This window comes from Schistocerca serialis, chromosome 1 (assembly GCF_023864345.2).
Source record: "Schistocerca serialis cubense isolate TAMUIC-IGC-003099 chromosome 1, iqSchSeri2.2, whole genome shotgun sequence".
Taxonomy (NCBI): domain Eukaryota; kingdom Metazoa; phylum Arthropoda; class Insecta; order Orthoptera; family Acrididae; genus Schistocerca; species Schistocerca serialis.
In genome coordinates this window covers 832,016,440-832,029,147 of record NC_064638.1, presented here as the reverse complement: position 1 = coordinate 832,029,147, position 12,708 = coordinate 832,016,440, and the positions used below count along the sequence as shown (strand labels likewise).

The 12,708-nt window shown below is 39.9% G+C and overlaps 1 protein-coding gene across 2 annotated transcripts in view; it reads right to left on the bottom strand.

The window, feature by feature from the left end:
• Positions 1–10,240, bottom strand: part of LOC126484806 (ribonuclease H1) — a 159,336-nt gene extending 149,096 nt beyond the window's left edge. Inside the window, exon 1 of one of the 2 annotated variants that reach the window (XR_007587903.1) lies at positions 9,996–10,237. Coding sequence is in view for 1 of the 2 variants with exons in the window: in XM_050108406.1 (XP_049964363.1) it covers positions 9,996–10,090 (95 nt within the window). In the remaining variant the exon portion in view is untranslated. Of the gene's footprint in view, positions 1–9,995 lie in introns of both variants that reach the window. The other variant, XM_050108406.1, reaches the window with a different exon arrangement.
• Between the last annotated feature and the right edge of the window lie 2,468 nt (positions 10,241–12,708).

The window sequence follows — 12,708 nt, the reverse complement described above, 5'->3', positions numbered from 1 at the left end:
CCATATGCTCAGACGTTTGTTAACAGTCTGCAGTGGGGGAATGCATCAAGTGCTTCCAGGGATCTAGGAATATGGACTGCCTGTTGCCCTTCATCTATGGTTCACAGGACATCACATGAGAAAAGGGCAAACTGAGTTTTAAGCAAGTGTTGCTTTCTAAATCTATGATGATTGATTCCGTATTTCTAGATCTCCAGAAGGATTTTGACACCATGCCTCACATGTGGATTGTAATCAAATTGTATGCTTATGAAATATTATCTCAGTTATGCAACTGGATTCATGATTTCCAGTCAATGAGGTCACAATTCACAGTAATTGACAAAAAGTCACTGAGTAAAACAGAAGTGATTTCTGGCACTCTCCAAGGTTGTGTTGTACGCCCTCTGTTGTTCCTTATCTATTTAAATGATTTAGGAGACAATCCAAGCAGCCATCTTGGTTGTTTGCAGATGATGCTCTCATTTACCACCTAATGAAGTCACCAGAAGATCAAAAACAACTGTATAATAATTTAGATTAGATAGCTGTATGGTGCAAAAAATTGGCAACTGACCATAAATAATGAAAAGTGTGAGGCCATTCACTTGAGTGCTAAAAGGAATCCATTAAACTTCAGTTACACAATAAATCAATCAAATCTGAAGGCCACAAATTCAACTAAATACCTAGAAATTACGATCACAGACAATTTAAATTGGAAAGAACACACCGAAAACATTGTGGGGAAGGTGAACCAAAGACCGTTTTACTGGCAAAACGCTTAGAAGATGCAACAGATCCAGTAAAGAGACTGCCTCCACTATGCTTGTCCGTCTTCTTTCACAGTACTGCTGCACGATGTGGGACCCTTACCAGATAGGATTAACAAAGTACATCGAGAAAGTTCACAGAAGGGCAGCACGTTTTGTATTATCGTGAAATAGGGGAGGGACAATGTTACTGACGTGATACAGGATTTGGCTGAACATCATTAAAACAAAGGTGTTTCTCACTGCACGATCTTCTCATGAAATTTCAATCACCAACTTTCTCCTCTGAATGCGAAAATATTTTGTTGACACCAGCCTACATAGGGAGCAACAATCATCATAATAAAATAAGGGCAATCACAGCTCGCCCAGAAAGATACAGGTGTTCGTTTTTTCTCCATGCTGTTCGAGAGTGGAATAACAGAGAATCATTGTGAAGGTGGCTCAATGAACCCTCTGCCAGGTACACAAGTGTGATTTGCAGAGTAGCTATGCAGATGTAGATTTGTGGACAGAAGTTTTTCTGTCTCAAAGAAATTTATTATATTAAAACTCAGAATATGTTTAAGAATTCTGCAGCAAACCAATGTTAAGGATATTGGTATGTAAACACTTGCCTGCTGGGTACAATGTTATTGAAGCTGTAATGCACTGAAGTAACTGGGACAAAATAAATCTCTTTTATCTATGATGGTATCTTCGCTGCTCCAGTGCTTTCAGGATCACATGCAGATCAGTACTGAATAAAACTCACACACTGAAAAGGCAAATTCTGAAGACATTTTCACAGATAATGACACAACAGCTGATGGGATTCCTCTCACTCTGAATCACCTATGTATATTATACTACTGTCTGACACAAAGAGAAACTCTGGAAGTTTTGTTTTGTGTGGTTGGAAAGGTTACTCATATCATTTGAATTTGTTACATGCAGTTAAAATAGTAACAAGGGAAGAGCGGGTTCAATGTGTTTTGCAGATGGCAGACTTGCAACCTGTTACATCCATACAATGACATTTTAGAACTCAACATGGACAACAACCACTTATGAGGAAAAACGGTTCTGAGAACTAAAGGCAGTCTGTTACAAGTAAAATCTCCTGGAAATCCACAGACCTACCAAAACAATGCTGATTGCATTAGAGAAGCACTTCAACAAAGCCCCCGTAAATGTGTTCAAGCTGCTAGCTTGCAGTTACAGATTCCACGTTCAACAGGGCATGATGTGTTGCACAAAAGGCTGCTTCTAAGAGCACACAAGATTCAAATGATTCACACAATAATACCCGAAGAAATGGTTGTATGTATGAACTTCGCATCAGAAATGTTAAGAAGGATTGATGAGTCACACAGCTACCACCAATGTGTGTTTCTCTGAAGAAGTGACATTTCATATTAGTAGATTTGTAATCAGAAACAACTGTAAAATATGGGGTAATGAAAATCTACATGTCACATGTGAATGGGGGAAGGACATCCCAAAAGTCATTGTGTGGGTTGGCTTAATGTGAACATGGTGATCAGACCATTCTCCTCCTTATGATCAACAGTGGCTGTAATTTCATACATAGATATGCTGGAACAGTATGCTCTCCCACAACTAACATACGTAACTACCTTCCACCAAGACAGAACCCTGCCACATTTCAGCCTCACTGTCAGGGACTTTCTGAATAGAGAAAAGCCTGAGAGGTGGACTAGCAGAGGTGAGTCAGCTGCTCATTCAGCTAGGTCCTCAGACTTAACCCCATTACATTTTTTTCTTATGGGATTATGGGAAAAAATGTCTACCAGGTTAAGATCAACAACAATCTTCAGTGAATGAAAGATCACATAAAAAGGTTTTACTTTGGAGGGGGGAATAAAATGAAGTAGCGTTGCTCTACAAACCTATTCCTGTGAATAAGATAAAAAAGAGCAAAGACAATTTTTTTATCTCTTCCTGTCAGTTGCTGCAACAGGTTGTACTGGATGCTGAATACCCCTTCCACATGGAGAAGAGGCAGTAGCACGCTTTAAAATTGGTGGAACGGAAGTCCCCCACTGCCCCTCTCTGCAATCACATAAATTTTCTCAGAATGTTATAGTCTTAGGTGGAGATTTCAATTTACCAGATATAGACTGGGACACTCAGATGTTTAGGACGGGTGGTAGGGACAGAGCATCGAGTGACATTATACTGAGTGCACTATCCGAAAATTACCTCAAGCAATTAAACAGAGAACCGACTCGTGGAGATAACATCTTGGACCTACTGATAACAAACAGACCCGAACTTTTCGACTCTGTATGTGCAGAACAGGGAATCAGTGATCATAAGGCCGTTGCAGCATCCCTGAATATGGAAGTTAATAGGAATATAAAAAAAGGGAGGAAGGTTTATCTGTTTAGCAAGAGTAATAGAAGGCAGATTTCAGACTACCTAACAGATCAAAACGAAAATTTCTGTTCCGACACTGAGAATGTTGAGTGTTTATGGAAAAAGTTCAGGGCAGTCGTAAAATGCATTTTAGACAGGTACATGCCGAGTAAAACTGTGAGGGACGGGAAAAACCCACCGTGGTACAACAACAAAGTTAGGAAACTACTGTGAAAGCAAAGAGAGCTTCACTCCAAGTTTAAACGCAGCCAAAACCTCTCAGACAAACAGAAGCTAAACGATGTCAAAGTTAGCGTAAGGAGGGCTATGCATGAAGCATTCAGTGAATTCGAAAGTAAAATTCTATGTACCGACTTGACAGAAAATCCTAGGAAGTTCTGGTCTTACGTTAAATCAGTAAGTGGCTCGAAACAGCATATCCAGACACTCCGGGATGATGATGGCATTGAAACAGAGGATGACACGCGTAAAGCTGAAATACTAAACACCTTTTTCCAAAGCTGTTTCACAGAGGAAGACCGCACTGAAGTTCCTTCTCTAAATCCTCGCACAAACGAAAAAATGGCTGACATCGAAATAAGTGTCCAAGGAATAGAAAAGCAACTGGAATCACTCAACAGAGGAAAGTCCACTGGACCTGACGGGATACCAATTCAATTCTACACAGAGGACGCAAAAGAACTTGCCCCCCTTCTAACAGCCATGTACCGCAAGTCTCTAGAGGAACGGAAGGTTCCAAATGATTGGAAAAGAGCACAGGTAGTCCCAGTCTTCAAGAAGGGTCGTCGAGCAGATGCGCAAAACTATAGACCTATATCTCTGACGTCGATCCGTTGTAGAATTTTAGAACATGTTTTTTGCTCGAGTATCATGTCGTTTTTGGAAACCCAGAATCTACTATGTAGGAATCAACATGGATACCGGAAACAGCGATCGTGTGAGACCCAACTCGCTTTATTTGTTCATGAGACCCAGAAAATATTAGATACAGGCTCCCAGGTAGATGCTATTTTTCTTGACTTCCGGAAGGCGTTCGATACAGTTCCGCACTGTCGCCTGATAAACAAAGTAAGAGCCTACGGAATATCAGACCAGTTGTGTGGCTGGATTGAAGAGTTTTTAGCAAACAGAACACAGCATGTTGTTATCAATGGAGAGACGTCTACAGACGGTAAAGTAACCTCTGGCGTGCCACAGGGGAGTGTTATGGGACCATTGCTTTTCACAATATATATAAATGACCTAGTAGATAGTGTCGGAAGTTCCATGCGGCTTTTCGCGGATGATGCTGTAGTATACAGAGAAGTTGCAGCATTAGAAAATTGTAGCGAAATGCAGGAAGATCTGCAGCGGATAGACACTTGGTGCAGGGAGTGGCAACTGACCCTTAACATAGACAAATGTAATGTATTGCGAATACATAGAAAGAAGGATCCTTTATTGTATGATTATATGATAGCGGAACAAACACTGGTAGCAGTTACTTCTGTAAAATATCTGGGAGTATGCGTACAGAACGATTTGAAGTGGAATGATCATATAAAATTAATTGTTGGTAAGGCGGGTACCAGGTTGAGATTCATTGGGAGAGTCCTTAGAAAATGTAGTCCATCAACAAAGGAGGTGGCTTACAAATCAGTCGTTCGACCTATACTTGAGTATTGCTCATCAGTGTGGGATCCGTACCAGATCGGGTTGACGGAGGAGATAGAGAAGATCCAAAGAAGAGCGGCGCGTTTCGTCACAGGGTTATTTGGTAACCGTGATAGCGTTACGGAGATGTTTAACAAACTCAAGTGGCAGACTCTGCAAGAGAGGCGCTCTGCATCGCGGTGTAGCTTGCTTCCAGGTTTCGAGAGGGTGTGTTTCTGGATGAGGTATCGAATATATTGCTTCCCCCTACTTATACCTCCCGAGGAGATCACAAATGTAAAATTAGAGAGAGCACGCACGGAGGCTTTCAGAAAGTCGTTCTTCCCGTGAACCATACGCGACCGGAACAGGAAAGGGAGGAAATGACAGTGGCACGTAAAGTGCCCTCCGCCACACACTGTTGGGTGGCTTGCGGAGTATAAATGTAGATGTAGATGGCATTGGAAATCTGGATGCTGAGTGGCAGACGCGATAACTCTGGTAAAACATTTCACCTTTGTCTGGACAAAGTCTTTGGGCTTGTTTGGATTCATCCACTCACATTACAACAGCAGCTCAACACCTCCCACTGCTCCTCAAAAGTCTCCCCATGGTCTCCAGTACATATGTTATCTTAGAAGAATAATTTACGATTGGTTGGTTGGAAGCTTAAGGAGCAAACAGCAAGATCATCAGCCCTTTGTCAAGCAGCAGTTCATCTGGACTTACAAACAGGTGTAAGTTGTGCTCTCTTGCAACTACTGAACACATTTTTGTTTGACAGATCTATGATAGGCTATAGTTAAGAGAGGGGCTATCTTAGCCACATATTGGGAGGATTCCATTAGGCCATGGACTTTTGTTCCATTTTAACAATTTCAACACCACTAACATTAGTATCTATTTCACTCATCTTTTAAATTGCACAAAAATTAAATAGGGGCAATAGTTCTGGATTTTCCATTTGGTAAAGGAATGTTTGAAAAGAGTTAAGCATTTCTACTTTTTCTTTACAACTCACAATTTCGGTCCCTGTCTCGTCCATCAGTGTCTGGACACTAACTTTGGTGCCACTAACAGCCTTTACATATGACCAGAATTTCTTTGGGTTTTGTGGAAGATCTTTCTACAGTATTCTGCTAAAGTAGTCACCGTACTCTCTCGATACATAAATGTGTTTCATTTTGAATCTCCAGAGCTATAGTCCCTTACTTTGTTTTGCACCTATTACACAACAGTTTGTTTCTTTCAAAATTCCTTTACAATGACTGTGTACTACGGCAGGCACCTCCCATCATGAATTGTTTTACTGTGTAATATCTGTCCAGTGTATGGTCATTCTCTTAAATTTGATCCATAATTTCTTTACAAACTCCTGTCCTGAGCTAGGCAGTTCGAGTTCCTCACTGAGATACAGTGGTGGAATTACACTGCATTACAGTGATGGAATTAGTTATTAAATCACCAATTATTACTTCATAATTTTGACTTTTGTGACTGTTCGCTTCAGGTTACATCAGTTCAATGCTGTTAAAACATCGGTTACATATGCCTGCCTTTATTGCTTTACTTGCTATCAAATTTTTTAAACAATAGCCAACTCCTTTTTACCACTGTCGTCAGCTGCAATGAAGCAGCAATATGCATACAGACATTTTAAATTGACACAGTGAAACGCAGAGATGGGTGTCAGAGGAATTGATGCCAAAGAAGACAGCTTCTATATTTGCTTATGCCTCAGTTGACCTCAGTCCAAGAAGATATCCTCTCAGATAAGATTTAACACATCTGCAATGTCTAGGCTACTGCAAAAATACAGGGAGAAAGTAATGCTGATTGCATGAAAGGAAGAGACTGGACAAGGGTATCTACTGTCAAATAAGGTAGAACATTGAGACTTTTTCTCATGAATTATCACCTGTCATAAATAGAAATAAAACGAGACTGGGAAGAAATTTGTGACATCTCAGTAAATAGTAGAACTTGATAGAGGGAAACATTCCACGTGGGAAAAATATATCTAAAAACAAAGATGATGTGACTTACCAAACGACAGTGCTGGCAGGTCGATAGACACACAAACGAACACAAACGTACACACAAAATTCAAGCTTTCGCAACAAACGGTTGCTTCATCAGGAAAGAGGGAAGGAGAGGGAAAGACGAAAGGATGTGGGTTTTAAGGGAGAGGATAAGGAGTCATTCCAATCCTGGGAGCAGAAAGACTTACCTTAGGGGGGAAAAAAGGACAGGTATACATTCGCGCACACGCACACGCACACACACACACACACACACATATATATATCCATCCGCACATACATAGACACAAGCAGACATTTTAAATAGTAGAACTGTTGGAAACAGACTACTGGAAGATGGAGTCATTGCACATCAACCTAGAAAGAAGCCTTTATTGACAAACAATGCAACAATAGTGGCTAATATAGGCAAAAAGCACATGTGACATGGCTGCTGGAGATATGGAAAAAGAGTAATTTTTCAATGAGTCGAAATTTAATCTGCATGGTCCCAATGGCAGAGGGTTGATGCGTCAGAGAGTAGGTGAAGAATTTTTGCCTTCATATAAAATACACATTTAGTCAAACATCCAGCAGGACAGATGGTGTGACGATGCATTTCTACAGACAGAGTAGGCCAACTGGACTTAATATGTGGCACAGTTAATGCAAATGTATACATCAGTATCCTTGACATGAAGCTTACAACCACAATAAGACACTAGTTTGGAAATGTTTGCTGTTACATTTTGCAGGATGAGCTTCGATGGTAAGTCCTATGATCAATGTTATCCATCATGAAGCAGATGATTTCCCAGCATAATTAATCCCCATTTTTACGTTTCACATAAAAATTTCCCTTACACAAAACAGAGTTCAAACATCAGAACGGCCCTGATCTCAATTCTATTGAGAATTGTTGGAAGATTAATGGAAATGCTGTCGCCACAGAACACACAGGAACTGTTGGATACACTTGTGCACACGTAGTTTCATGAACTGAGTGAGGAATAGATGAAGAAGCTAATTCTTTCAAAGCATACACGATACAAAGTAGTCATTATGTAACAAGTAGGACCAACCAAGTAGTAAATGGTAACAGTGCATTCAGATGAAGTAACTGGGTAGGCCTATGTACAAACACTAAAATGTCAATTATTCACTGTTTCTCCTGAGATTAACACTCACAGTTCAGAAAGCAATAATGGCCGGGAGACTGAACCTGTGGTAGTTCGGGTGTCCAGTTGCAAGTCTTTTCAGTTGATGTCGCATTGGGTGACCTGCGTGTCAATGATGATGATGATGATGATGACAAGGATGAAGACAACACAATACCCAGTCCCCTAGTGGAGAAAAATCTCTGACCTGGCCAGAAATTGAGCCCGGGTCCACTACACAGCAGACAGATGTGCTGAGCCCTCAGCTAAGGGGACAGACACACTTTAGAAGAAAAAAACGGAAATATGGAAGCATCCGATCCCGCCCGTCTGCTTTGACCCATGACGTCACAAATATGGCGGAAACAAAAACAAACACATACACTTTCCACAAGAAGCCTAATGACACTAACGGGACAAGTGCGGGAAATGTGGTGTTTTGGGTGGGGGGCTAACTAAATGTAAACAAATTTAGACGCCTTGCGTAGCTACAACGTGTAAGTGAAGACAGCCATGCATGAATACCCACCCACCTCCCCAAGGGTTGTAACCCCTGCAACCCATAGAAGATAAAGATGCTTCAGTAGCTGATTAGTGTTTTTTGTCTTTTTAAAAAACAAATCTCACGGGATAGAACGAACAGATCAGAAAGATAAATATAATAAACTAAAAGAGAAATTGGAGGAAACAGATAATTAAAATAAGTAATAAGTGTTTTTAAATTAAAAAAAAAAATCTCAGGAGATAGAACGAACAGATCCGAAAAGTAAATAAAATAAGATAAAACAGAACTGGAGACAGCCACACTCAAACCAAACTCCGCGCCGTCATGACGTCACACACGACAACACCCTTACGCCACGAGTCAAAGCCGACGCGTGGGATCGGACGCTTCTGTCGACCCAGAAAAACAGATCAGATGACATATGCACTTCTACCCAGTTCCTTTAGTAAGTCTTAAAATGTAAATAACAATTAATTTTATAAAAATAGATCAAGAGCATGGACTAAAATTGGTGCAAATTATTGCATATGTCTGCCTCACCTACAAACGGGATGGGCACTGTCGGGGAGAGGGGGGGAAGAGGAGGGAGGAGGGGAATCAAGGCAATTTCACCACTGTATGGCACAATTATTTCTTTATCTAATTTACTGAACATATAGGCCTAAATCTTGCTACATGTTTTAGTTGGCCTTTGCACTTTGGTAATCAGTGTTGCTACACCTGAGTCATTGTCACCTGTTAACATTTTTGATGTGGACGTCCTCAAAGTTGTGAGGTATATTTGATGCCATTAGATCTAATATATACTTCCATTATGAGTGGGTTTCCGATGTGTATGTGCAGGAAATTTTCAGAGAAAACATTTAGTTAAGCTTGACAAGATGTCTTGTCAGGCCCACCACTAACAAAACTGTAAATTGGTTTTGCTGTATTTTACAACAAACACTAACAGGTACTTCTATTACTCATCAGTAACCACTGCATGTTCCACCTTCTCATACTGAAACGGTACGCCTGTCCCATAAGATTTGGAGGGCGGGCTGTAGGGGCATTATTCGTGCTCCGTATGTGGCAATCATTTGTTTCCACAGTCCCCCCCCCCCAAAAAAAAAGGCCCCTGTGTATGGCAATGGTCAACGGCGCCAAGTATGGTGTAGTCTGGTATTTTACTTTCAAGAAAATGATTTAAAAGTCGGTATTAAGTAGGTTTTTAATAGGGATCATTCAAATTAATGTAGGGTGCCCCTGGCCATAGTTAAAGTGCACGCAAATCGGCCTAAAATTTCAATTATCTCATATATTCTAACAGAAATACTGGACGCAAAAATTAGTATTCATTTACTGCACGACACCACGCACCAGTTGTAAAACACACGCTTCCGTATTTCCCACTTCAGCAATACGCCACAACACAAATGCGTGAAACAGAGTTACTTATCAAATAATTAACTTCTTGTCCCCCTCCCTCGAAAATTCCCATAGCTCTGTATTGACGAAATACAGTATTATCATCGACTACTTGTCACGATGATATATGTGTACTTACCACGAAGAATAAACTCCAGGATATCTGCCCTTCGCAACAGCGTAATAACTCATCTTCTTCCAAAATTTCTCAACAAAACTAGTTACTTTAATCATTTAAATTCACAACACTTTCCCAGAAAATACATCTCCGTACAAAAACCGTCACTTAAATTTCTAGCAGAAACAGCTTTCATTCACAATAATAAACAAACATTAAACTATATGTGTGTACCCAAAGACGTTGTAAATAATAAGGTGTGTACCTTCGACCATAGATACTAATAGACTGGGCAAGCAGTGCAGCGGCTATACATCTGGCGTGGCTGCAACGTACAATCACGTGACTGTTGGCAGAACGTCAGCGGGAGTTCAAGGCAGCATTCTGATTCCTGATTTCACTTCCAGTATTTCTCAGTGGATTTCCTGCTAACTTCACCACATTAAATGTAGCTTATGTAAACACAGCTAGAAGTGATAAATTATTGCGTAACCACTGTACAAATTTAGTTTTACAGCCATTACTTCACAATGAACTTTGTCAACTGCTGAAACACTTTCGATGTTTGGCAATATGTTCGCTGCGAAAGTGCGAATATTTCAGTGTTACCAATTATGAGATGCATTCTCCACTAACAATACGCGTTATGCACTGCATAAAATGTAAATATTGCGTGTGTGTGTTTTAGTGCCTTGGTTGTAGAAAGTGTTATAGACTTCATAAATCGGCATAAACAACGAAACCTGCAACGTAAACACACATGTTCACATCGAATGTAACGAACTCAATTGTGTCGTTCACCCACAAAACGTAAAGCAGTTTCATTTGAAAGCTCTTTTTTGGTTTAAACAGTTTGTTTCGTAGATGTATCAAATAAGATATCTACAAAATCATTACCTACTTACATGAATACTTGTTCCACAGATCATGGATACGATACTTCACAATGACCTATCATTACATGACAATTCTTCCAATCACTTATTTATACCTAAAAAATCGTCTACTGAGTAGGAGCTGTCATTCATAGATTCTTTTAGTTTGATTTTAAATGCTGGTTGGCTATCTGTCAGGCTTTTAATGCTTTTTGGTAAATGACCAAAGATTTTTGTAGCAGCATTTTATTTATCCCATACATTACAGCTTATTATCTGGAAACTAACATAGGCCATACAACTACCTTTTTGCAAATGGTATTCAGTATTTGTTTCTGATATTCGTATGTTTTGTAAATGGGAAGTACAAAATAAAACTAAACCCTGATGAGAAATCAAACCACTAACTTGTTTTTGCAAATTGTTCTTTAAAATAATACCAGCATAATTCACCCCTTTTTGTACCAAAGTCAGATTTAATCCAGGATACTAATAATCATCCTTTCTTCTTATGTAGTAGCAATGCACATTGCCATTGCTTTTGGAGTGGGAAGGGTTATTGGTAATAAATATATATATCTCTCTCTCTCTCACACACACACACACACACACACACACACAATATATATATATATATATATATATATATATATATATATATGTGTGTGTGTGTGTGTGTGTGTGTGTGTGTGTGTGTGTGTGTGTGTGTATGTGCGGATGGATGTGTGTGTGTGTGTGTGTGTGTATACCTGTCCTTTTTTCCCCCCTAAGGTAAGTCTTTCCGCTCGCAGGATTGGAATGACTCCTTACCCTCTCCCTTAAAACCCACATACTTTCGTCTTTTACTCTTTCGTGACGAAGCAACCGTTGGTTGCGAAAGCTTGAATTTTGTGTGTATGTTTGTGTTTGTTTGTGTGTCTATCGACATGTCAGCGCTTTCGTTTGGTAAGTCACGTCATCTTTGTTTATATCTATATTCTTCAAAGTGCTTCGAACAGATGCGTGTGTGCGCAGTAGGCTTGAAATCTTTTCGTTTCACTGCCTGTATCCACATCTGCCTGCGCCCTTCATCCTTTGGAAACCTATACGAAAGAGAAAAAGCAGCTTTGTAGCTTACCATTTCAAGAAATATATACGATTGCAATGTGCGCCTGGAAACACACAGAGCACTTCAAACCGCCAATTTACGTAACTGTGGCGTTCTGGGTAAGGATATGATACACACAATAGTTTATCAGTATTCAAGAAATGCCGCTAAATTATACTAATAATACTTACACCTGAAATTTAATGTCACTTCCCTTCACAAAACGCTCGGTACAACCATAAGCACAACAGGATACCACCATTGTTTTGCCAATAGTCACGTGGTATAGCAGTAGAGATGTTGGTGCCACGAAATATACGTCATGACCAGTCTACCAATATCTATGGTTGAAGGTGTGTACCTTACGCAGCAGGGTTGCCAACCCTAGAAATTTTTTCCTAGTACATAAACAACTAAAAATCTCATACTTCGGCTTTCAGATCTCGTACATTTATGAAACATTTAAAATTTTATAAAACTTAAAATAAGACTTATTAAATTACTGTGAATTTAGCAGGCATTTGTTAATTTAAAAATTTTGAATGAAACAAATAAAATGTTGCGCTGGCCGTACTGTCTAGACCCAAAATAATCTGGACACATTACTCGTCTCGGTTGTTTGGGCCAGACGGGTGGAGGGGGCGGCGGGGCGATGATAAGAATGAGACGTCTCGGAAGTACCAAGGATTCGCAAAAGCACATTATACCTTGAGGTTAAATGAGAATGCACTTTAATAAATAATCTCACCACGAGATATAACAATTAGTTCAT